We start from the raw sequence: 24,840 nt of genomic DNA, 5'->3' as shown, positions 1-24,840 counted from the left end.
GTTGAATGGACAACATGAGCGACTTTCAGAAGGAGTTTGTGAAGGCGCGGCTCGCCAAACTGCCGCCGCAAGCCCCTCCCTTCTTCGACGAAGCCGACGAAGACGCCACTCATGCAGATGACTCTTCTTCGGCATCCTCGGCCTCCTCAACAGGGACGATTGTTCCGTCTCCGAGCAAGAATCTTTTTGCCAGGCCAACAGGGTGCGTATCTCCGTCTTTTGATTTAAATTATAGATTGCAACGAAGCTTGAGTCGCTGCAGACAGCACATCTGACATTGCCATAACTGTTCCAGTCTACCCACGAGAAACTGTCCGAGTTCGTTAAGCTGGACGGATTTCTACGCGCGGGAGCTTTTCTTAGAAGAGGACGTGGGCGACCTGCACATTGTCCACCATGCATACATCACTCCGCCCACGGGCTCTGGCCCGCTGTTCGTGATGCATCATGGCGCAGGCTCTTCGGGACTCTCGTTCGCAGCCTGCGCGGGGGAGATTCGAAAGAGACTGCCTGAAGCGGGCGTCCTCTCGGTAGACGCTCGATACCACGGCAGCACGACGGTGAGCGCAACGAAACGTCGCGACCAGGAAGTAGATGGCAAGGATGAAAAGATTGAACCTGACTTCCGGCTCGAAACGTTGAGTCGTGATCTGGTCTTTGTCATCAACGAAACGCGGTCCCAGATGGGCTGGGAAGCCCTTCCAGACTTGGTCCTGGTTGGTCACAGTCTGGGAGGTGCTGTCATTACCGATGTCGCCAAAAGGGGAGACTTTGGCTCGAAAGTTCTCGCCTATGCGGTTTTGGATGTTGTTGAAGGTGATGAAGTGACGCTCTTCACTGGGAATTTCTGTGCTAATCGTATAACATATAGGATCCGCGATGGACGCTCTTCAGAGTATGGACACCTACCTGTCCACGCGACCTAAGAGCTTTTCATCGTTGAGTGCAGGAATTGAATGGCAGTAAGTTTTGGCTTTCATTTTATTTCATTTAACCCTAAGACAACAAAGACATGCCTCTAACGAATCCTGGTAGCACCCGCTCTCGAACAATCCGCAATACCACCTCAGCACGGGTCTCTGTGCCTTCTCTGCTCCGAGAAGAAGAGAACCCTGCCGACCCATCACGACCGTGGGTGTGGCGGACTAATCTGGCCGACACCAAGCCTTTCTGGGAGGGTTGGTTCGTCGGACTGAGCAAGAAGTTTCTCGAAGCCAAAGGAGGCAAGCTCCTGCTCCTGGCCGGGACGGACCGGCTCGATAAGGAGCTGATGATTGGACAGATGCAGGGTAAGTTCTCCCTCTCCAGAAGAGAAAGAACATATTTTCTCCTCTTCAACTTCAACGTGTGAAAGTTCTGAGCTGAACCTATCTCTACTGCAGGGAAGTATCAACTCCAGGTGCTCCCCGACGCTGGTCACTTCATCCATGAAGACCAGCCCAGCAAGACCGCTCAGATCCTGGTCGACTTCTACAAGCGAAACGACCGCAGCGCACTCGTCCTCCCGCCAAAGGTGGGTGATCTGATGGCCTCCAAAGCCATGGAGAAGGGACTTGGTGCGGCGGATTCTGCCAAAAAGCCTTCTACGTGATGATACCGATAAGTGGTCGGTCATACGTGTAGGGAGGAGTTCTTGAATGCAATTTGTTGCTTGCATTTGACAGGACTATACACTTCTTATGTCTGTCAGCAATAGTTGGTCTCCTCTTTTTCACTCTTTTTTTTTTTCTGACGGATGGATAGACACAACACATACTCCAGTTGGATATCCCCTCTTGTAACTACGGTTACGAGTAAGCTAAGTCTAGTTGTTGATCATTCATGTATAATGAACATGATATGATCGCAAATTAAATTCCAGGATCTTTCTTCTTGCTTGCTTGCTTGCAAGATCTTTATAATGTACTTGTTCTGCATCAACCAGGTTTATGTTTATTGGCCGATCACCACCCCTGTTCAGGTACAATCCTAGCAAGGGACGATAATAGCGCCCTTCGGCGTACTCTTCTCAGAAGTACGCGTAATATTGTGTCACTGAGCTGGAGTTATAAAAGCTGGCTGAAATGCCCCTGCTGAAAAACCCCTTGGCCCCCTAAGGCCCCCAAACATAGTAAATCCTAGTGCCAGTTCCAAGTCAGCCATCGAAGCTACTCCTCTATACACGCCGCAACAAATAGTAATGGAGGTAAAAAATCCCCGAATGTTGGTTACTTTAGTTGCTTTACTTTGATGCCCGGCGCAGCATGACACGTACCTAAGTTGGGGATGATATGATATGAATGATATCTGTTGCAAGAAGCAATGCATGCAACGGTGGGGTATTAAAGTTAGAATTAATCAAGTGGAATAACAACGCTAGCTAGTATGAGGTATATCGGCCCACAGACATAAAAATAGATATATAAAGGGGACAAAATCTGCGCAAGTCTTGAGAGATCAGTCCTTCGATCAGAATTCCGTTATCCCCCTCCTGTGTTTGTTCAACTCGGTTAAACAATCAAACAATCAAAATAATCGAAAATGCGAACTACAGGTCCTATCCTCAGTCTCCTCGTTCTTACCATCCAAGCAGCAATAATTCTGGCTTCCGCCGCTCCTGCTCCCGGCGATGCCACCATCGACACGATCTGCACAGACTTTTACCCTAATTGCGCAAAGTATAAAGATCTTTGCTCTAGCCACCTCTACGCCAGTTCGATCAAGAAGAGATGTGCGAGGACTTGTGGGTTTTGCTGAAGACGTCAATAGATTGTACTGTATAGTGAGACGCATTTCTTCTTTCTTTTTTTTTTGTCATAACAATTTTTTGCTCAGGGGAATTTGCTTTTTTTTTTCTAATTGGGCCTTCGGCAGCATCTAGTCAACCTTGGGCCAAGCTCAATCAATTCAGCGCCTTACTTATTTATTTATTTATTCAGTCAGTCTGGAATGGCCTTCGGATATGTAATTCTGGACTGTACGGAGTTCATCCCGCGAATACTTGTGACTCCTCAATGAAGATAAATCCCCTGTTGCTGGGGTTTCTTCTAAGATCAATTTGCAGAAAGAGATGTCGTTTTGTGATATTCACCCAACAAACAACGAAAGTGATGAGTCTACTATAATCACTTAACTTGGACAATCGCTGAAATATTATTTTTCTCCAACCATTCTATCCAGAAGCAGGACCATATTGTCAGTGCTGCTTGTCATGCTTACTAAGATGGATCACGTGAATACCCCACTCCCGGCAGGAGGATCGCCGTTAGCGGATCTTGACATCTCAAGTTGCTGAATGGTGACGTCAAGGTCTCGCCTTCCCTATCCGGTAACTCCAATCATTCCTGACCGGGTCACGGGTCTCAATTCAATTGACCTTAGACTGCTTACTAGATCAGCAATATGAGAGCTTCAACTACCTACCTTATTTCCTGTATGGAGACTGTTCCAGGTATTACAATAAGTCTTGCCTTGAGGCTTCATCTCTGCCCTCGCACCAACCCATACGTGCAAGAGAGTACATAACAGTTCCCCTCAGGACTCCCCTTCTCTAGAGTTGAATATATCTTCCTGTCTGACCAAATGGTCTCATTCTTGGGCTCGAAAAGTACGAATAGGCCAGAGGAGGGCCACGGCGACAATGCCTCAGACTATGGAAGCAGTGGAAGCAACCCATCCCAGCAAACGTACCGGGAACCTGATGAGAGGACTCGCTTGCTACCACGAGGTAGAGGTGAAGGCTATCTGAGTCCGGATGACCCTGCTGTAGGAGCACTCTCTTCTCTCATACCTCTATCTCATCAGTAGAGAAAGTTAAAGACTGATTGCCGCTAGGTATCCCCCTACAACCTCTGGGGCGTGCGAGCTCTGCGATTCTTCTCGCTCATCTTCCTCGCCATCAGCTTCTTTTGGTGGGTTTTCCTCCTCGTGTCGATCTTCATCAGTCCACCGATGATGCACACGCGCGGATCCGGGTTCTTCAATTTCTCCTACACGACTTTCACCGTGGGCAACCTCATCATTAGCCTGCTTTTCTTTGCCGTGCCGTCCAAGCCTTTGACCATCTGGGGAACAGTCCTGGCGATTCTCCTGGTCGTCGACATGCTGATCATCCTGTCTGTGCCCCGCCTTCGGCTCGAAGAAGGTTGGGTGGGCATCGCGTCTGTTATCTGGGCGGCAGTCATTGCGACGTACAACGTCGTGCAGTCTCAGGCCGTGTCCAAGGGCAAGGAAGAAGAGGAAGAGAGACTCACCGGCCGGGTGGAGACGAGGCGGACTCTGCTGGAATGGTTCGCCGTCCTGGCTGAAACCATTGTCATGGGAATCATGGCCATTGTTGTGATCCTGCTCACTGCAACGCTGATCCTCCGGGCCAGAGACGCTAGTCTTGCGCCGCCAGGGAGGCGATACTTGGTCGACAATCGAAAGTACGAGGTGCATCTGGCTTGTGTCGGCAATATTACTTACGACAACGGCAAACAAGTCCCGACTATTCTCGTGGAGGCTGGCGAGGGCCCGGTCGAGGACAGTCTGCAGCCCTTCATGCACAATGCCTATAGCAACGGGACCATTGATCGCTACTGCTACTGGGACCGTCCTGGCTTTGCCTGGTCTGACAACGCTCCGTCGCCACATTCTGCAGGAATGTCAGCGGATGCTCTCGCGGAAGCCCTGGCTTTAGCTCGGGAAGAAGGTCCCTGGGTTCTCGTGTCAGCTGGCGTAGGAAGCATATACAGCCGCATCTTCGCTAGTCGGCACGTCCGTGACGTGACCGGCATCTTCCTCATCGATCCGCTGCACGAGGATTCTCTGCATCGAATCGGGGAACCCGGCAGGGGCTTCGTCCTCTGGGGTTGGGGTATCATCTCCCCTCTGGGCCTGTACCGGCTCGCAGGAGCGATCTTCAAAGGCCGGACGCGGGAGGACCGCGTATACGGGCGGAGCTCGTACCAGAGTGGCCGGTACATCAAGGCGAAGCTGCAGGAGAACCTAGCCGCGGAGTCCCTAACGGCGAGTGAAATCGCGAGCGCGCGCCTCGTCCAGAGTCCCGAGACCCCGCTCGTGCTGGTCAGTTCTGGCGTCGAGGTGCGGAAAAGCGAGCAGTGGGCCAGGCAGCAAGAGGAGCTGTCGCAGATCACCGACAACCTTGTCGCCTGGGACGTGGTCGAGGGTGCGCCCCATGAAGTGTGGAAAACCCTCGAAGGGAGGACTGTCTTGGAGAGGAGGCTGGGACAGTTGGTGGGGAAGTAAAAGTACTGCCCTGAATGACTCCGTCGTATACAGTAGCATTAGTAGTTTTACTACTTCGTATATTCTGCCTTTGCTGCTGCAAGAAGACCGGTTATTGAACAAGCTGGTGCTCCAACTTATGTATTTCCGCATGTCCCAGGATTGCTGCATCAGGTATTGCTATAGCCATTTTCTGTATTAACTGGGGCTGCATCAGCATTCATAGAGAGAGCGCTAAATCACTTGGTCTCAATTTGGTCTCGATGCGCAAGCGGTCCTTCTCCCTCAGCAGATTTCAACTTGCGCCAGTCACAGGACGGAGTGGTACATGATCGTGGTCGTAAATGGCATCTATTACTTTGTGACCGGCGCTTCAGGACAATCTGCAAGGCTAGCTAGCCCTCATAAGTTATATTAGATGTATTATGAAGAGATCTATTACTTATAGGATCCTCGTTACTTAATTAACTAAGTTAGCTACCCTAACCCTAATCCTCTTACTTTGAAACTCCTTGGCAATTCTCCATTCATCATCACGTCGAAAGCATCGTATCTGGTTTAGGTCCTGTATATATTTGCCCGTTTCAGTCATTTTCATGTGTCATCCATGTCCGACCGAGTTCGGCACTCGAAACCCAGATCCCAGTTGTATGTTATTAACAAACACCAGCCTGGCCTTGGCCACATTCTCTGGTATTGGATCGTGGCCTCCTTGTTCATGCACAGACACCAACTGATCGAGGCTGCTGTCTCTGGTGGACAGGAGGATCGTGGAAAAGGAAAGTGCATTCGAGTAGGAGAGGCCACTGCTAAGAAGAGAGAAGCCTCCAATCAGAACGCAAATCAGAGTGCTTAGCACCGCGACCCCGTATGGAATCCAGAGGTTTTGTACGTTGTAGACATAGATCAGCTGAGCCAGATCGCAAGCTCCCAAGAAAGAACACCAACAGAGATGAATACGAATACCTCTACTCAACACTGTACATACCTATAAATGTTGTTACAATTATTCTTGATTATTGTCATAGATAAGGGCCATGTACCAACAATGGGAGAGACATGGTCGGTGTGATATGATGTCAAGAGCTTATCTTTGTGTCTATCTATCATTAATCAATTTCTTTATTCTTTTTTTTTTTAAAAAAAATCAACGTCACTTCTTTCTTTCTTTCTTTCTTTCTTTCTTTACTTTCTTCTTTCTCCAGAAATACAAACTAACGTCATGTAATGTAACACTAACATTTTCACATCACATACATTTTATTATTATAATGGCTAGCCAATTGAATAAAATAACCCTCGCATTTTTTTTCTCTCCTTTCTTTTATTCCTCGTCTTATTGTTAGAGTTGAAGTTGAAGACTATCTATTTATCTCATTACCCGCCCTTGCTTCGCTCTCCTCTCCTCTCTCTCCTCTCCTTCCCAAGGAGAAGAACAGAACAGAACAGAACAGAAAAAAAGAATCTAATCCGTAAATCTGTTCAATGCGATGCATCCCTATTCCCCTCTCTCTTTTAAGAACAGGCTTCTCGTCAAGAGATACGTTCCAATCCCAGTAGGTGTCATATCATATCATACCGTTGTTGTTAGGTTATGTAAGTACCTACATACTAACTAGGACTAGAAGTCTGACCACTCCTTTTTTTTCTCCCAAGAATGATTTTATTTCGCGTGACACAGGAGGTATACAAGAGTGTGAAATGCGAGAGGTTGGATCAGATAGAGCACGGCCCCCGGACGGTCATGGAGTTCGTGGGTATATCGAGGGTGCGGACAAATCATCAGACTCGATGGAAGTCAGGAACTCGCCCAGCAGGGACAAATCATGCCATCTCTTAGCGAGCTGAATATCGGTTTCGGTGGAGACAAATAGCCAAGCGCGTTTCGGAACAGTTATGGACCCGTTACTCTAGGCTAGTCCCCTTAAACCTCTTAGCAAGATGTTCACTCTCTGACTTCGGAGATTCGGATCTTGATGGCAGATGCCGTCGTTTGTGATCAAAAGATGGGAGAGGAGATTCCTCGGCTGTGGGTAGCCAAGGGCGCTTAAGGGGCCGCTCACCGCTCTCCTGAAGTATTGTAACCAGGGTCGCCCATCCGGGTGTGTTCACCAGCTGTGCGCCTTCCACTGGGTCATGGTTGGTCGCAACACGGCATAGAAGCTCTTCTTCGTCCTGTTTCAGTTGTCAGAAAGTGTAAAGACAGAAAGTAAGACAGCAAGCGCGGGATTAGATTCATCATGCGAAATGTAAACCCACCTTGCTGAAAGTTCCCAAGGAATGAAGGTAGCAAAGAAGATGAAAGTCCGAAATCGCGTGTATTGCTTTGGTCGGGTCGCCATGAGATACCAACTTTTTTGCGATAGCTCGTAGCTCTTGACTCTCCCCGATGACTTCTCGGTTCTCAATGGGAAACGTGCTGTCGACGAACAGTGGAAATCCGTCCGTCGGGAAGCCATGGGTCAATGTGACTAGGAGATATTCCACCGGGAAACTGGGTTTGGCGTTTTCTTGTACGCTGATGCCGTACTCGTTGATCCTGCGGTAAAAAACATCGGGGATATACCGAAGTTTACTGCCAGCGTCGTCGTCGTCCTCTGATTGAACCAGCATGACAGACGGGTCCGCTGACGGTTCAACGATATCTGCCCTTACCATTTCCACGGCTGAGTTGGAGGCCTGGTATGTGCTAACGGTAATAGAACCCTCTTCATCGCCACTCAGCACGCAGGTAACGAAATTCGAGCCGAACCGACCGGTTTCGCTCCATTTCGTCGCCTTGGGATGTTGAGCCTGGAGTCGAGCAGCAAAAGCAATCTCCAGGGAAGAGAGATAATACGAATCGATGTGTCGCTTGCAAACAACACTGCCATCTCCCTTGCCAGCATCGAGCAAGTCGGTGAAAATCACCCCGACCTTCTGAAGGCCGCACATCCGAGCAACCTCGTCCACTTCCTTCTCATTTTCCCATTCTTGAAGCGTGATCCCGTCTACCTCATCCACCTGCGGAGGCTCATAGATGGCCTGGACGACAGCTTTTATACCTAACGGGACCTCCGTATATTCCTCATACGTGCCGTAGAGGAAGCCTAGCCGCTGCGTACCTGATTTACGCCAGAAGTCTAGGAGCGAATTGATCAGATCCGGCGATGCGAATTCCACGTGGTCTACCATGCGAAACTCTTGCGGCTGCAGGGTGATCGCGCTTGGTTGGCACTTTGTGCAGATTCCCTCAGGCCATGGAGGGTGTCCGGACGGGCAATCTCGTCTGACCCGATAATAGGGCTCGGCGAGTGGAGGCATGTATGAGCTCTTGACTTCCGGTTTGTTCTTGGACGAATTGATTTTCCGGAGGTAAGAGTGGAAGGACATATGTTTTATCTTCTTCTCTGCCAAGTACTCCGGGGCGTAGGGCTCGAGCGGCATGCAGTAGTCACACATGCCCTTGGGACCGTGTCTGCACATTTTCGGATCGCGACCACGCTGTATCTTTCCATCCTTTTTGTCTAATAGATCATCGAGAGGCGACTGTTCCACCACCTCCCACGGGTTTTTAATCGTGGCTGACGGTGAGGTAGGTCGAGGAGGAAGGACAACCGTTTCTCTCTGGGGCACCGCGGCCCCATTCAGGCGGCGTGACTCTGCAGGAATTCTTGGCTGGTCGTTGGCGGCTCCGTTGGTGAGCGTGGATTTCTCCTGATACCCGACGTAGAGCTTGTCCCCGTGTCTTGTTATTGGGTAGATGGTCAGAGATCGAGGATCGCATGAGCGCACCTAGATAAAGAGTACAGGACTTACGACAGGCCAACTCTTTCAATAGAGACCCCTCCCAAGGTATTCAGATACCTCTCTTGGCCGCCTGCGCCAATAGGTTTGTTCGACAGCACGATCGAAGAGGGATCGACATCTTTCGGTAGATGCTCCAGAATCTGTGAAAAGGACAAGCGTCAGCATGCCTAGCATAGCAAGAGGCGTAGGAAATCCTCGAGGTTGAGAAATGAACGGCTTCCCATCGAAGACAACACACCTTGGGTAGCAGTGAAGGGAACAACTCTGCGGGGTTGACGGTCAAGCGAAACTGGCCATTGCGGCTCTCGAATCGGAGGATGATTGGCCGCGACGATGCCATGTTTGCTGAGGGTGTGCGGATCACAAAGGGTGGAAGTCTACTGATCTGAAAGAGACAAGATATTGGAAAGTCAGGGTCAAGTCAGACCCATGTTGGTGACTCAAGAGAAAGAACAGCAGGAATGATGTACCAGTGCAGGTAGGGAAGCGAAGTGGAAGGGGAGCGAAGGCAGCGGAGCTCTATCGTCATGGCCCGCCGTCATACGTCCGCCAACGCGGGACTAACTGCGGGCGCTGGCCTGCTTACTCAGGGACCTTCTACAATTCTCATCAAGCACCTTTCTTTCTTTCCTCTTTCTTCTACCACTGTCTATTTATCACCTGATAAACTGGTATAGTTCACTGGCTGTATAGCATCTAGTCATAAGTGAAGCTGTACAGTAGAGACTGATAGTGTCATCGAAATGTTACTGCTACGCTGCATAGAATCGAATCAAATAAGGCATGTCATCATTTCTTCATTGTATTAAGTTTATATTCATTTCTAGTTCCATATGTAACCTGGAGAAGAGCGACAAAGGGGTATATGAATGCGATTACAGAATGCTGCAGCTCTTCGGCAAGCCACATGGCCCCTCCTTGTCCTTCTCATCCTTCTTCGACTCTTCCTTTCGGGATACCGCAGTCTCTTTCGTAGCAGGAGCAGGCTTGGCGGCACTTTCCTGGCTGCTGCCATGTAGTCAAGCGAAAGAAACCTTCGAGACGCGCTCGTAGAAGGACTTGCCCTGGGCCTCGGCGATCTCGAGCTCCAGAGCAGTGGGCTGGCGGCTGCCGTCACCACCGGCCTGTTAAAAAAAAAACCCTGTTAGTAAATGCTCTTTTCGTGCAGAGAAAACAGGACAGCCAGAGGGTTGACTTACGAAGGTACCAGCACCCCATGGGCTGCCGCCGTGGATCTCATTCAGGTTGGTCAGCTGACCGAAAACAGTCTTGTATCCCAGAGGAACGTAGGTAATGCCGTGGTGAGCCAGAGTGCTCATGGCAGCAAGGGCAGTAGACTCCTGACCACCACCGAGGGTGCCGGTGGAGATGAAGAGACCGGCGTACTTGCCCCAGAGGCCACCGGAAGCCCAGATCTGGCCAGACTTGTCCCAGAAGGCCTTCCACTGGGCCGGGAAGTTACCGTAACGAGTAGGGATACCGAAGAGGAAAGCATCGTACTCAAGGAGCTTGTCAGGCTCCGCGACGGGGTAGTTGGGCTTGGGAGGAGCGTGCATCAGTTTCAGAACGTCCTCGGAAAGGGTTTCGGCGACCCTGTCGCAGCGCATGTTAGCGGGCGAAACTCCAACCACGATAATGCATACCACAGGGTACGTACTGGTAAATGTCGGCCTGGCCACCAGCAGCCTCAATACCCTTCTTCTCGGCCTCGGCCAGCTTGGCGACATGGCCGTACATGGAGTACTGCAACGCGACTGATGTCAGCGCTCACCATCCCAATTAACAGAGGGGCACGCATTGAAACATACAATCACGATAGCGACCTTGGGAGCCATTGTGACGAGCGAGGAGAGATCACAATTGATGTCCTAGGAGGAGAGTGAGAGCGTCTGACAGACTGGTCCAGTGAAAAGTCAGGTCAGGGTGAGTGCTGCCCTTTATACAAGGCAGGAGCTCCGATCCAGACGGGAAGACCCCGCCAGGAGGGAGGATCCCGATCACGTTCCACCATGCTGTGAGACGCTGGCCTCATTGGCATGCGCATAGCTTAGCTTCTTTCTGCAATTGCTGGCGTAGTCCACGCTCTCAATGACGAGTTGTGCTGCGACCGTTCCAGAAGAATTGGGATGGGCCCCACGCTGGCTGGCCAACGAGGAGTGTCTGCTGTCTTACGGAGAGATGACAAATGCCCGTCAAATCCAAAATGGAGGGGCTGCCAGGAAGCGCATCGAAGGTCTTGGATTGGTCCCCTCACCATTACCTAAGCACCTTATTGTCAGTGCGCCAGTTTGCAATTGCTGACTGAGCTTTGAGTAATTCGATGATGTCAACGAACAGTCGGTTTGGTAATAGCGTTCCTCCTGTTAGAAATCAAAGTTATTCTACATGCGAGCCTGTCGTTCTCCATGGCTTGTCATTCAGATACAAACTATTGTAGCTCTCTGGCCAGCTCTGTCAATCCTTGTAATTGTGCCCCACGGATAGGAGATGGTCTATGCTTGGAAGAGTAAAGGCCAGGTACCGTATCGATGGTATCGATCCAATAGGATGTTGGTTTGCTACGGATAGCAATATAGGAACAAGTATAGGCATATCATATCGGCAGTAATCTCTACCTAGTTATTGAGCTGCTTAGAAATCGAGCTATCAGTAATCAATAATATTGGTCTCTACTATCTACCTAATCTACCTGCTTTCCTGTTCAACTTGCATGAAAGTACTGTACCATGAGAAGGACTCATACACAATCAATCAGGAACGACAGAGTTGATTGCCAAAGAAAGTACTTTTCCCGCTACCTAGGCAATTATCCAAGGGATTCAGTAATTGTGTGAATACAATAGCTGCATCAGGAATGAAGTCAGCAAGCTTGAACAACATCAAAACCAAACAAAGTTGGTAATCTATCGTCACTTCGATCGTTGGGTATCTTGATCGTAACTACAGTACATTGATCCCGACCGTTAGGAAAATAGATATATCCCTTCCAACTCCATGCAAAGTGTGCAGAATGCAGTCAACAGGAACAGTACGTGCTCAATGAAAAAAAAAACGTGCAATGGCGGGAGAGATCCTCCGTCATGATTATATTCCTCTTCCTCTTCCCCTGTATCGTCCCCGCATGAACCCCCCTCGTCCACGCTCTCTCCTCCATTCCCGTTCTCGTTCTTCCTCCTTCTCCTGCTCCTCTCGAATGAGAGCTCGTTCCCTCTCAAGGTCCTCCTCCGTCTTTTCAACTCGCATCTGTGGCTTTGGTAGATTTTCAGTCCAGCGGGGATGCGCCCCTTCCTCACATGCCTTGCCCTCGGGACAGAATCCGGCAAGGTAGAATGGACAAATCCGCTGGCGGACATGACGCTTCGCGCAGAGCGGTCCCAGGGGACAGAACCCACGGTCATAGTGCTCACATCGAGGAAGTCTAGCCGTCTCGCGGAGGTGATGGTACAAGCAGTCGTCGCCGTTGGGACAGTACCCGGAGCGCGTGAAGGACTGACATTCGGGCATGCGTCGAAGATTGTACTCGTGAAGATATTCGCATTTGAAACCCTTCTTGCAGAGTCCCTTGAGGAAATGTTTGCAGACGAGAGAACCGTGGGTCACCGACGGCGCAATCCCTGAAGCATTCGTCGTGGACGTGGTTATCCGTGCAGGCGTAGGATGCCGGTCCGGACACGTTGGTCCAAGTGGACAGTGCCCCTCGCGGTATGCCTTGCAGACGGGCACGTCGGCGGCGAGGCCGAAACCGAATGTTTTTCGAAGGTATGGTGTAAAGGAGAAGTTATAGCGGGGGGCGCGGGAAGGGTCGGCGGTCAGTAACCGGTCGGCGGCAGCGTGCACATCAGTAGCCATTGTAACAGAATCTCGTAAGCATGGACGATAGAGAAGTTAGAAGGTCAAGAGAGTAAGGTATTGCATCCGCTGAGAGGTGCTCGATCGGCTGGATCGGTCGAGGTACAGCTTGGAGGCAGCCCGCGCGTAGCTACTCTTCTGCACAGCGTTTGGGTGATATTGGCGGGTTTAACGGAGAGACCTTCGTCCGCCTAAAGCTAGCCACTTTGGAAGTAGGAGAGGATGATGAATATTACAAGAGTTGTTCAATGATTCCAGCTCTGATAATAATGCAAAAGGAACAGATGAAGTAAGCACATTCACGATCCATGGCTCGTGCTAGGGATTACCAATTCTGGTATAGTCTAGATGTCCTTGCTGGGAGTCTTAGTCATCTTTCCAGATCACGTGACATTTTCACTTAAGGTTACGTATAAAATATAAGTCACGTGATATTTATATTTCACATGACCATACCTTTGAGGCTGCATAATGATGCCTAAGGCATTTTAGGCTAATTTGCGCTGCGAGATGAGCGATACTCAGCCTTTGTCTACTGTATCATCGACGTCCCGTGGTCTGTCAATTGCTTGTATAGTACAGTTCTGCGAGATTTGAGTAATGATACATTAATTAATAGCTGTTCCCGAGGATGCCAACTGAGACAAGTCTCCTCTTGCTTAATTTATGAGTCGTGCAAGGATGCTGGATATATTGCAATTTGCGGTGAAACCAGTATGAATAGTCGCGAAGGTCATATGATTTAGAATAGTCACTTCCATATAAAACTCAACTGGCCATTTGCATAGAGTCAAATTCTTTGTCCCTCTGGAAATCGATTTGGAATTGCTACTGCATGACTCCATCAAAATGCCCCGGATCGTCATTCTGAAACAGGCTGATATGCTGTTATCTTTGTTTAATCAACCCCACAAAGTGCAGTGTCCGCCACCGCCTTACTGTACCCCAGATGCATGATGCACAGCGTTCAGGGGTCAAGCAGCCTCGAACCAGGTCCGCAACCCAGCTGGCCAAACGGAGGATGCCGCAGGGAGCTGTGTCCTTCCAGTGCGGGGTGCATACGCTTCTAGTTTCCTTATGCGATTAATGATGAGCACATAGAGACGAGATTTCCTCCGAGTAACGACACCAGATGCAGGTTTTCCGGGACTTGCGGCGTACGGAGTATATGGGACGTACGACGACACTCTGTCCAAAGTCTAGTTGCTCTGAATTCGCCTCATCTTGAGTCTCTGCTCCAGGCAGATTTGCTGCGGTTCTTCTTTATGCTGAAGACATGGAATTGGTCGTCGTGACATCTATCGAACCGTTATTATTATCTCATAGTCCCTTGGTCGGTTCGCGCGGGCCGTCACCCATCTTCCACCGGCCAAGCGTCTAATGCAGGTCATGGCGGCCTTTTCTCCACTCCCCCGAGGCTCACCGCGACCATGAGTCCATGACGCGCCATCCGACACCACGCATCCACTACTGCCATGGCTCGACCCAGGAGAGCAAATTAGAGCGCAGAGTATGAGTACAGGGCAGAAACAAAAAGACAACCTTGTTTCCCACAGGCATCCGATCCGAAGACGCACCAACATTGCGGTCCGCCTCGGGGAACTTCACGATTCGCCAAGAATCAGGGCAAGGTCGTCAGTGGCGGTGAAAACTCTTTTGAAAGGGCGTAGGGCAATCCTTGCCGTCTGTGCAGAGTCCTTTGCCTAATTGAGGACAGTGGCAGCACGCTTAGCATGCCTCCTTCAAGATATCTCGTGACCACCTTTGCGCTCAAGCCGGCATCCCACCCCTCAAAAGTGTAGCATGCTGAGATGAGAATCGTGGAATCCCAGCCCGTCCGATGGCTGCTAATACTCTATTCAGGCCCAATGCGGTTGTTTGACTGACGTTGGTAGGTGTAGGACAATTGCGATTTGATGGCATTGTGAGGGGTTGAGGAGCGTGATCTGCAGGATTTTCTTTAGAATTTTGCGGAGTAGATGGGGGTATGTGCGCAGCGCCTGCTATAAACCTAGCTGCATCTTCTCAGAACAAATAGCATTTGGACATCCTTCATGAAGTGGATTTGTCTTCGATCTAAGCGTTCTGGCCCACTGCATGCCACCACAGACGTTTGAATCGACTCGTGCCCGAATTGAGATTCAAAACACGCTAGGGATGCCATTTCTGGCTGCCCAGCCTTGTCTTGACGCACTAATCTTTGTCAAAGAGATTTCTCTCCGATTCGTATACTTCATTATTGCACCATCATTCTGCCTCAATCGTTCCTTCCGTTTGTTGCCGAGACGGACACAGGAAAACGGGATCAGACTTCTCCTCTTGTCCTGCCCTGAGCCTTTAGAAGTTTCGAGCTTGAGAAAGAACGGACAGATTATAACAGAGTGGGCTATATATAATTAAGAGTCCGTTCTTCTAGATGTATTCATTCGTGACGCCTACTTTCTCAGGTCCTCCTCCGTGGCCATCGCCTGTCAGCGGATCTTCAACCTCTTCGATCCTTCATCGACCTCCATGCGAGATCCCCATCTTCGCCAATGCCGCCTATTATCCCAACTGGAGGATCTACAAGAAACAGCCGCCATCCTCGCTGCGGTTGGGATTTGTCTCCCATATTTTCTATGCGTTTGCCTGGTACTAGAAAGATCTCTTGACTGATGTTAAGCATGCGTGTTGACTCGACGTCTCTATGCAAACAGGGTTAAAGAGAATGGCGAAGTCTATGTCTTTCTCCCTCTTGCTGACCAGAAGGTTCTGCAGAATCAACTGACCGCTTGAACAGCTTAGTGACGAATGGGCCGATTCGCAGATGCCCGTGGATGGTACGGAAGGCTGTTTGCGGGCTTTCACTCAACTGAAACAGCAGTATTCCGAAATGAAAGTCATTCTCTCCGTGGGCGGGGGCGGCAAAGGCAGTGAGAACTTTGCCAAAGTAGCCAGAAACCCGCCGGCGGTAGAAATCTTTGTAAAAAGTGCCAGAGCGTTGGTAGATCAGTTCGGCCTGGACGGAATTGACGGTACGGTCTGTCTAGACTCCAGAGTAAAGTCTTCTGGTGGCTAATGCTATGACGTCTAGTCAACTGGGAGCATCCATCAGACTCGCAACAAGGCCGCGACTACGCATATCTTCTCTCCCGGTTGCGAGAGGGGTTGCCGTCACCACGATTCCTCCTGGCGACCGCCCTGCCTGCAGGTGAATGGGCTCTGCAGCATATCAACCTGGCCACCGTTCAGGAGTACGTGGATCTTCTCATGGTCATGTGCTACGACTTCTCTGGGCCGTGGGTCAATGTCACGGGGCACCAGTCTCAGCTCTTTACTCCTCCTCATCCACACAACGAAGCTGCCTATATTTCCTGTAAATCGGCGGTTACCTATCTGTTGTCACACGGAGTCAATCCAAAGAAGATTCTGCTGGGGGTGCCTGTGTATGGTCGATCATTCCTGGGTTCGGATAACATCAACCAGCCGTATTCGGGTTGTGGAGGAGAAGATGGAGCTTTCGACTACTGTGATCTCCCACGGCCAGGTGCAAAGGAGCATCACGATGATACCGTCGGAGCCGCATACTGCACCGGTGGTGACGGCGGATTTGTGACGTACGATACTCCTCGAACAGTGGAGCAAAAAGCAAAATTCGTCACGAATCTGGGGTTGGGAGGGTTGTTCTACTGGCATATCACGGCCGATAAACGCGGGGCGAAGAGTCTGGTCGAGACGGGATACAACACGCTGCATGATTTCATGTGAGATGTGATGACTTTCTTTGCTTGCACCTGTATAATGACTGCATCTGGGTTCGAGTGGGATAGTTAATATTCTGCAAAAGCCGGCGCAAAACTTGAGGGAAAGGAAAAAGTAAAAACCAAAGCAGAAGCAAAAAGTTTGGGCGGCTTATTGACCTTTGTCGAAAGGGGGGAAAAACCATTCTTCTTCTCTTACACAAATGAAAGAGTGTAAGAGAGTCTGTTTTCCGGGTTCTATCAGGACTTCAAATACCGAAAAATTTCCAGTTCAAAAAAAAAAAGGAAAGAAAAGAAAAAGAAAAAGATGGACTTAAATACTTGCTATAGAGTACTCTTCTCCATAACATAGTATCGACAACAGAAACGAAAATGTAAATGGAAATGTTGAATGAATGGGCCTAACCTTTCACTCACTCACTCACTCACTTACTCACTGCTTCTTTTCTCCCAAAACACACCCCCTTGGCGCCCAGGCGGATAGGATATATATTATATACACTTCCCAGTCCCAGTTCCATCACCACGTCAGTCCCTCTAGATCAAAATTGACCTTGACGGAGGAAAAATGTAGGAAATTAGGTAGACATGTCCATTACCTACCTAGTAAATCAATTGACGATCAATTGGAATCTTCAGTTCATTCCACACAGGACAAGGACAAGGACAAGTATCATTCCTGACTATATACCTAGGTAGGTAATAATATATCAACAAGTTTGCACGAACTCATATGACAACATACATATAGAGGTTAGCTATGTATGTCTGAGGTATGTATATATTCGCAGATTGTAGAAGACAGACATATGTCCAATTTAGCCGGTTTCCATCCCAATATTCACTATAATTCGCATGTGTATTCCCCTCAGATCAGCTAGATCAGATCAGCTCAACTCATCCAATCAACAATATCATTCCAATCAACAATAAAAACAGAGAAAAGAAAAGAAAAAAAAACAACAAATACCAGCTTATATCAAATACTATACACCGGGAAAAAAAATGATCAAAACAAAAAAAAATTATATCGCCTCCGTCACATTGAGATTGACCGCAAGCTGATTCGAGGCCAGCGCCTCGGAAAAGTAGGGTATCTCCACGCCGTTGTAGACGCTCTTGTTGCCGCGGATGTCGATGGGGAGGACGCCGTTCTTGTACGGCCCCGTCAACAGGGCAATTATCTGGGTCTGGTTCACGGTGGATGTCATCGGCAGGGTGTTGTTGCCTGGCACGAGGGTGAAGTCGTTCAGGAAGGATTGGCCGATGTACGAGCCGTCGACGGAGAGGTCAAGGGTGATGTTGCCCTGTTGAAAAATACATCAGCTCGTAATTTCTTCTTGAATAGATGAGAATATTGATCGTCGATGAATGTGGCTGGCTTACCATTGCAACTGTCAACACGCTCGGATTCGGAATATACACCGTTCCATTCATTTCGAGGCTGTCGGAGTTCGAGTCCGTGGTCGGAAGGATGTTGACATCCGTGATGTCGAACCCTTTCAACCCGTTGAGACCTGTAGACATCGTCTTCGGTGAGCATGGCCACGTCTACCGAATTGTTCTATGTATGGGTAACATACCCTTCAACGTAACCGTCTTGTTGAACGTCACCACCCTCGTCGGCAAGCCTCCCTCCTTCAGATCCGGCCGGCCGTAGAAATTCAGTTCCACCTCCTCGTCATTCAGTATCGCCTTGGAGAAGTCCGCCATGGCAGAGGGGTTGCTCAGTTGGAGCGTCTGCGCGACGTGGATGACTTCCCCGTCATTCGCCTGGATCTGGGGCACAAGCGCATAGGCAATCGGCGCGGTAGCACCGACGAGGCTGATCGTGGCGTTGAAGGCGTAGATGGTGGGATGGTACGTGGCTTTGTTGCCGAGTATCTGCGTCTGGTTGACGTGGAAGGAGTCAGGCGTCGGGTCGGTGATGACCAGCTGCGTGATGTTCAGCGTGGAGGCGTTGACGTCGTTTTGGGCGATGCGCGGGTATGCGACGTAGACCCTGACGGAGTTAGTTGACAGAGTAGATAGATATAGTCCAATATCTGCACCAGCAACGCTGTGCTGGAATTAAGTACTTACACCAGAAGCGTGATCACAAGCACAATCACAACAAGAACAATCAAATGGAGCCACCACCACTTTTTGTAATGATCCCCTAGACGACTCCAGAGGCCGCGTTTCCCAGGTAGGAGATTGACCTCGACCTGGACACCTGCAGGCTGCGTTTCTGCTTTGTTATCTGCCATGGTTGTATGGACCAGCACGGAGAGTTTATATAAAGGCGCGGTAACTCTGAGCTGGGCAGGATCGCTTCGGAGTTGAACAGCTGGAATCTGTATTTCTTTGCTTGTTAGTAATTTGGTGACGGTGGCAAGAGAGAGAATGCGACTCTCTTAACACAGCACGGGTGTATCGGGGGTGTAGGCACCGTAAACCCCTTATTTTCTCCGCGAGCCAATAAATGTTGCTCGACAATGACGCTGTATTTTCTTCCAGCGCAGGAGTAGAAACTACCTGTCTAGGCTTGCAGATGTGCGACCCGGTACACTACACAACAGACGGAAGAAGGAGAGAGGGAAAGAGAAAGAGAAAGAGAAAGAGAAGAACTAACCCCAGATCCCCGCCAGGTCAGCAGGGGACGAGACAAAAAAAGACGAGTAGAAGGGAATCGAGGGACCTGGGGAAGTGGGGTAGAGATGGAGATGAAGATCGTCGAATAAGGTTGTATGTATGTACACGGAATGTACAATATGTATGTGGATAAATTTGAAGTCACGATGTTTTTTATGAAGAATCACAACTCTGGTTGCCTTTTTTCTCCCCCCGTCTGACTCCGGCAGATAGGTCACATGTTACACGAGGCACGAGGTCGCCAGAGGCTCTTTGCGCCGCGGTTGACCGTTGAGCTAGGGTACAGTACCTAATATAGCATGGGTCATGGAAAAGGAAACGAGGCAGGGATCTGTTAGACTGTTACAGATGGAGCTCATGGCATCATCAGTTACGTACCCGTCCAGGCCATCTGGAAGATCGGCGCTGCACGGAAGATCAACGATCGTTGCACAGTACTACCGTCGTCTTGCAAGATGGGCAGAGGCTGTAGGAATCTTCCAGACTCGTCGATAATCATGAAGGTCTTTACATGGCAGACAGGTACGAACAATGACAACCTTCAGACTACACTAAAGTCTGCCGAGATCTGCCCTCGAAGCCATGTAACTATGACTTCTGTAAGACCCCGCTACCTAGTAGTAGGTACACGTATGTACGGGGTACTGTACATAGTACGGAGTAGACAGGAATATTAAGCGCCTCCCAAACACATAATAAAGACAGAGTGTACTGGCGGTAAATAACTGCCTACCTACAGGTCACCTGGCAAGGTATGCTGTCTCGACATTGGCCAGGACTCAGCTTTAAAATGCTAGATGCAGGCATGGGCCTTGTCTTGATGCCAGTCAACCAGTCAGGCTGTCGGAAAACAGTTGAAAGTGTTAGATTAGACAGGGTACGGTACGCTACGCTAATAATATTGGAGAACATCCCCGCCGGAAGTCCGGGGTTGGAGAAAGCCTAAACGGTTGGTTAGTTCTTGAATGGTCACGGTGGTTGGCCAATGCTGAGCCTGGAACAACCTTTGGATCTTGGCAGAGGTCTCTATCTCCACTGCAGATACTACCTTGTAAAATAGACAATGCAATTAATAAATTTGCAGATAGAGAGGGGAGCGGGAGTGGGGGAGAAGATGGACTTGTATACCGATATTAATAATAATGCTGATGCGACGATGATGATAGTGCTTGACAGGAAAACGATCTGGTCTATCAGATATGTACTACAGCACGAGATGCAAGATGGAAATAATTGGGATAGAGATCCAGACCAGAGATTAGAGATCAACCGGAATAGCCGATAGACTAGTAGTGTAGTACGGAGTAGATCCTGTATCTCCCTCCTCCTTTCCATTTCTTTTTTTCTCTTGCAATCCAATTTATTGTCCCTCTTCTCTTCATCCCTTGGCTTTTTTTTTTAAAAAAAAAATAAATCCATCCCACGCTCACGCCATGGATCATTACACTCGAACCGAACTTCCTAACTCTTAACCTCTTGTTAGGGATGTCCTCCGCATTAAGGTTCCAAGACGGGCAAGCCAACTTCTTCGGGATCAAGCTCCGAGGGAGGCTTGATAGGATTAGGCAATTATGCTCCGTGCAGTATACATACGGAGTAATCAAATCAATTAATTATTATAGAAATGGAATGACCAGTCACACTACCTAAATAAATTATTAGTTTAGTTAACCTAGGCTGGTCATCTTGAAAACGGTCACGGCATTGAATCTTTTCTATCTAATCTCAATGCTCGCTTTATCTGAAACAATACTCCGTTGGCCCCTCTTTTTTCGTCATACCTGTACCAAATTTCACCGAGGCCTGGAGAGAGAGAGAGAAAACAAAAAAACTGATTGACAGAAACATATCGCTCCTAGCCTACGTTGTCCAAACAACTCCCTTTAGAATCATTCTACTCAGTTATTCAGCCAGAACAGCAATGATGCAATGCTTTCGCAGCAGGGCACACTTCCTGCCTCACTGTATATTCACTACCAGCCTATATCAACCAAAAAGAAAAAGCTGGAAGACGCAGCAGCAAAGCTACCTACACAAAGGGATAATGCCTGGGAGAAGACCAGTATAAACGGAAAGAAGCGAAAGGCATACCTCTGCCTGGAAACAGAGGTAGTGGGCTATAGTATATAAAAAAAAAACATAGGAAAATCGGACACACACGAAGAAAAGAAAATCCAAGACAAAATAAAGTAAAACGGCATCATTCGCAGAAGAGCATTTCTTGTTGGAATAGAAGCATCGTGGGCATCATATCAATGCGCAAATCCGCGGACCACGCGCGAAATAACAGCAACAGAGGCAAGGACGCGAAAGAACAGAGAGTAATTGGTCGGTGAGAAAGTAGGGTATCAATCGAGAATGGAAGTGGAAATGTAGAAAAAGAAAGAAATGAAAAATAGAAACGAAAAGATCGACAAGAAGGAAAAAACCAGTCAAGGTACAAATATGTCAAAATTATAATCAGCCCAAGCCCTCTGTTGCTGTCGGGACGAATGTAAGACTATTAACGGCCCCGATATTTTTTTTTTGGTTTGAATGCTCGCCGCGCAAAAGAAAAAAAAAACTCGCGCGACTACCAACTCGCTCGAATCGAATCGAATCTTATTACCAGCAGACACGGAAATGATGGTCCAGCATGCTGAAGAAAGGGCCGGCACAAAACACGAGTCGCAGACGCCGTCATATCATGCAAGAAATCACAGTATATACGCTGAGTCCGGAAACCCCAGATGTTATGTGTATGTCCGCAAAAATATGCAACAATTTGAAGGCAAAAAAAGAAAAAAGAAAATGTGCGACTGGCTGGCCTTAGACAGTCGATTTCTTTCGTCCAAAGAGGCTACGAGTGCGGGATTTGCTGCGCGCTTTCTTGTCTGGCGTGGACTGGCGACCGCGACCGCGAGACTGTCTGCCCGAGTCTTCATCGTCAGACATGTATTTATCCTTGTAGATCCTGAAAGAGATGGAATCATTAGTTATCCTGTTATGCTCATTTCTACGTCCGGAAGAAGGGTTCCAGGTTCCATACCAGCTGTTCCCAACCATGTTCATGCCCTTTGCCTCCGCCATTCGGTAGAACTTGGCTGCCTTCTTCAGGTCCTTCTTGCAGCCGATTCCCTCCGCATAGCAGAATCCCGCCTCTGCAAGAGCATCCACATCACCCCATTGGCCAGCAATTTCGAAGCAGCGCAAGGCGAGCGATTTGTCCTGCTCAATACCCCAGCCTCTGAGATGGCTCACGCCTAGTTCATAGATACCCAAGGCAAACTGCGCACGGAGCGCCTTGCGTGCCGCCGCAGCTTCCTTGGTGCCCGCTGTGGTGTCATCGTCAATCATTTCCAAGCTCGCAGAATCCACAGCTTTTCGGAGCCACTGCACCCCTTCTCGCGGATTTGGTCGCATGCCCCAACCGTGCCTGCAAGCCAAGGCATACAACAACATCCCTGTCGGATGGCCTTGCTTGGCCGCAATGCGCAAATGGTAGGTAGATTCCTGCAGAGCGCCGTTTTCATGGCATTCTATGCCCTTCGCGACATGCTCTTCCGCCGTAAGGTTTATGACGGACGACCCGATAGTTTTGGCCGTCTGGGGTCGGACTGTGCTTTCAGAGTCGGCAGAGGACGACTTCGTCTCGTCGACATTATCGCGAGGAACTTCCTGGGATGGCCGCTGCGGCGAGGGGTCCGTTGGGACTTGGTGGGGCGATCTCTCCGCCGCTTCGTGCGAAGATCGAGTGGGAGAGGGGGTCCGATCCCGGGAGGAAGGGCGCCGTGACGACGGCGAGCTCTCAAAGAGTGGTTCCTTCCATTCAAAATGCGGGGTCTGCAGACCGGAGAATACCTGTGAGTTTCTGGAAACCGTCCGTCCCCGGGGAAGCGGGTATTTGGTGTAGATGTAAGATGATGAGACCGGAACGTCCTCGTCCGCAATTCTGGCCATATTGGGTTCGGGGACGTTGATTGGCGCGGGCTTATTTTCTCGATGGATCCCAGTCGAGTGGTTGTTCGAAGGAGAAGGTTCGGATGAAGTCATGGGCGACGGCGCTGACAAGCTGGTGCTCGACCGACTCAGGGGCCGGGAGAAGTTGAACGCCGGACGAGGGAGGTGGCCGGCATTGGAGGCCTCCGAACTGATCGATGACGATCGCGGATGCGACCGCGACAACGGCGACATGGGCGTCGACATGCCGCTGCTGGAAGACATCTTGCGGGGCTTGGAAAACGTGGAGCCTGCATTGGAACTAGTATAGTCATCGTCGGAGCTCTCGGGTTGCATGGACTTCGGGTTGTTATTCGCTTGCGGTAAGGGAGAGACGGGAGGGGCAGGTGTGGTTGAGATCTGGGGACGCGATGAGTCGGTGGAGGAGCCTCGCGAGGCCGCCAGGATTGCTCCTGAGTCGGTAGCAGTAAGGCTGTTCGGGGGTTCGTCATGATGATCTTGTCGCAAAGCAAGGTCCTCTTCGGGAGATTCTGCTCGGGGCGCTCCAAAGTAATTGTCTTCCGGTGGTCGATCTTCTGGCTGCGTCATTACCGGAGTCTGGTCGTCGTCGTCGTCCTCCTCCTCATGTCCGGCCTCACGGAGCATTGAGATCCTACTTAAGCGCGGATGTTCCGACTGCGGTCTGACTTTGGGTTCCTCCACCGCCGGGCTCCCTCTCGTCTCAGGACTCCGGGTGACTCTGTGCGCATGGTCTGATGCTGGCGAGCGGAAATAACCCGGTCGAGGCTGCGATAGAGACCTGGCGACGCTGGCAGGAGGCAGCCTGCTCATGCGACGGTCTTTCTTCATTGATTCATCCAGTTGTCTGGCCAGCATTCGTCCCTGAGCGGCGAAGGCATCGAGCGGGGAGAGGGCGGGAGGAATTTCACCATCGAAGTGCTCAATCCGCGGGGACGGAGCTCCTCGACCCAACCGGGACCGCGCCTCGCCCTGCTGGTGCCGGAGATCAAGACAATCGGGTCGCTGAGTCATTGTGAATACGGTACGGAATCGATAAGATCAAACTAGTAGACGAAAGCTTCGGTTTGCCGGCGGCTGTCGGTTGAAAGCGGTCCAAGAAAGCGAATTTCTCTGCAGTCCTGGATGAAGGCCGGCCGGGACTTTCCTCTGCATCTGGAGTGGAAGGGGGTCTGATGAGATTCTTTTGGGGCGAGTTGGTCGTTGACGGGCTAGGGGCCTAACTGAGACAGGTTCAACCCAGACAAGACAGGAGATGAGGGGGGCGGATGGTGAAGGAGTGACGGCCCAACGGTAAGGAACGGACAGCTCTCAGGTCAGCATACCAGGCTATGGGAGCAAGAGATGGCAAAAGAAACGAGAGACGGGAATTGAACAAAGCGATGAGGAGTTTCAGTACAGTACAAGAGGGCCACCAGGGGAAGGTGGTGGGTGGTGATGAAGGAGGAAGAGAGCCTGAAAGAGAGGTGAGAGAGAGAGAGTTGGGTAAGCTGGAAGAGCCAGTAATGGACTAGTCTAGTCTCAGTGTGCAGAAGCAGCCATTGCCAGCAGCCGAACAGAGCTCTTCTCAGGCGCAGGATCAATAGGAACGGGACGACCCTGGAGTATGGAAGACTATTTTGCTATTACCGCAAAGAACAAGAACAATGGGGCAGACGGGGCA

At 49.9% G+C, this 24,840-nt stretch overlaps 9 protein-coding genes across 9 annotated transcripts; 4 read left to right on the top strand and 5 right to left on the bottom strand.

Annotated features, from left to right (window-relative positions):
* Positions 1-5: 5 nt before the first annotated feature.
* On the top strand, positions 6-1,591 carry VTN77DRAFT_4109 (uncharacterized protein; the record flags this gene model as incomplete). Its single annotated transcript, XM_069420132.1, has 5 exons — positions 6-202; positions 296-816; positions 872-962; positions 1,036-1,289; positions 1,383-1,591. 5 exons carry the CDS (start codon positions 6-8, stop codon positions 1,589-1,591), a joined length of 1,272 nt encoding a protein of 423 aa, XP_069281780.1.
* A 1,970-nt stretch (positions 1,592-3,561) lies between these two features.
* Positions 3,562-5,229, top strand: VTN77DRAFT_4108 (uncharacterized protein; the record flags this gene model as incomplete). The annotated part of the gene is made up of 2 exons (XM_069420131.1): positions 3,562-3,744; positions 3,814-5,229. 2 exons carry the CDS (start codon positions 3,562-3,564, stop codon positions 5,227-5,229), a joined length of 1,599 nt encoding a protein of 532 aa, XP_069281779.1.
* Positions 5,230-7,118: 1,889 nt separating this feature from the next.
* On the bottom strand, positions 7,119-9,337 carry VTN77DRAFT_4107 (uncharacterized protein; the record flags this gene model as incomplete). The annotated part of the gene is made up of 5 exons (XM_069420130.1): positions 7,119-7,123; positions 7,272-7,383; positions 7,468-8,935; positions 9,007-9,137; positions 9,236-9,337. 5 exons carry the CDS (start codon positions 9,335-9,337, stop codon positions 7,119-7,121), a joined length of 1,818 nt encoding a protein of 605 aa, XP_069281778.1.
* Positions 9,338-10,016: 679 nt separating this feature from the next.
* VTN77DRAFT_4106 (uncharacterized protein) lies at positions 10,017-10,832 on the bottom strand (the record flags this gene model as incomplete). The annotated part of the gene is made up of 4 exons (XM_069420129.1): positions 10,017-10,121; positions 10,197-10,590; positions 10,655-10,740; positions 10,806-10,832. 4 exons carry the CDS (start codon positions 10,830-10,832, stop codon positions 10,017-10,019), a joined length of 612 nt encoding a protein of 203 aa, XP_069281777.1.
* A 1,249-nt stretch (positions 10,833-12,081) lies between these two features.
* On the bottom strand, positions 12,082-12,846 carry VTN77DRAFT_4105 (uncharacterized protein; the record flags this gene model as incomplete). The annotated part of the gene is made up of 1 exon (XM_069420128.1): positions 12,082-12,846. One exon carries the CDS (start codon positions 12,844-12,846, stop codon positions 12,082-12,084), a length of 765 nt encoding a protein of 254 aa, XP_069281776.1.
* A 1,438-nt stretch (positions 12,847-14,284) lies between these two features.
* On the top strand, positions 14,285-14,648 carry VTN77DRAFT_4104 (uncharacterized protein; the record flags this gene model as incomplete). The annotated part of the gene is made up of 3 exons (XM_069420127.1): positions 14,285-14,356; positions 14,403-14,512; positions 14,564-14,648. The coding sequence occupies 3 exons, from the start codon at positions 14,285-14,287 to the stop codon at positions 14,646-14,648; spliced, it is 267 nt and encodes an 88-aa protein (XP_069281775.1).
* A 614-nt stretch (positions 14,649-15,262) lies between these two features.
* On the top strand, positions 15,263-16,593 carry VTN77DRAFT_4103 (uncharacterized protein; the record flags this gene model as incomplete). The annotated part of the gene is made up of 4 exons (XM_069420126.1): positions 15,263-15,477; positions 15,543-15,567; positions 15,626-15,860; positions 15,920-16,593. The coding sequence occupies 4 exons, from the start codon at positions 15,263-15,265 to the stop codon at positions 16,591-16,593; spliced, it is 1,149 nt and encodes a 382-aa protein (XP_069281774.1).
* Positions 16,594-17,611: 1,018 nt separating this feature from the next.
* On the bottom strand, positions 17,612-18,835 carry VTN77DRAFT_4102 (uncharacterized protein; the record flags this gene model as incomplete). Its single annotated transcript, XM_069420125.1, has 4 exons — positions 17,612-17,893; positions 17,973-18,103; positions 18,170-18,588; positions 18,669-18,835. The coding sequence occupies 4 exons, from the start codon at positions 18,833-18,835 to the stop codon at positions 17,612-17,614; spliced, it is 999 nt and encodes a 332-aa protein (XP_069281773.1).
* A 3,193-nt stretch (positions 18,836-22,028) lies between these two features.
* Positions 22,029-24,191, bottom strand: VTN77DRAFT_4101 (uncharacterized protein; the record flags this gene model as incomplete). The annotated part of the gene is made up of 2 exons (XM_069420124.1): positions 22,029-22,173; positions 22,249-24,191. The coding sequence occupies 2 exons, from the start codon at positions 24,189-24,191 to the stop codon at positions 22,029-22,031; spliced, it is 2,088 nt and encodes a 695-aa protein (XP_069281772.1).
* Positions 24,192-24,840: the final 649 nt, after the last annotated feature.

Source organism: Rasamsonia byssochlamydoides (assembly GCF_041956645.1).
Source record: "Rasamsonia byssochlamydoides strain NRRL 3658 unplaced genomic scaffold VTN77scaffold_3, whole genome shotgun sequence".
Taxonomy (NCBI): Eukaryota; Fungi; Ascomycota; class Eurotiomycetes; order Eurotiales; family Trichocomaceae; genus Rasamsonia; species Rasamsonia byssochlamydoides.
Note: the sequence above shows the minus strand (reverse complement) of the source record. Positions and strands in the feature narration are given on the sequence as shown.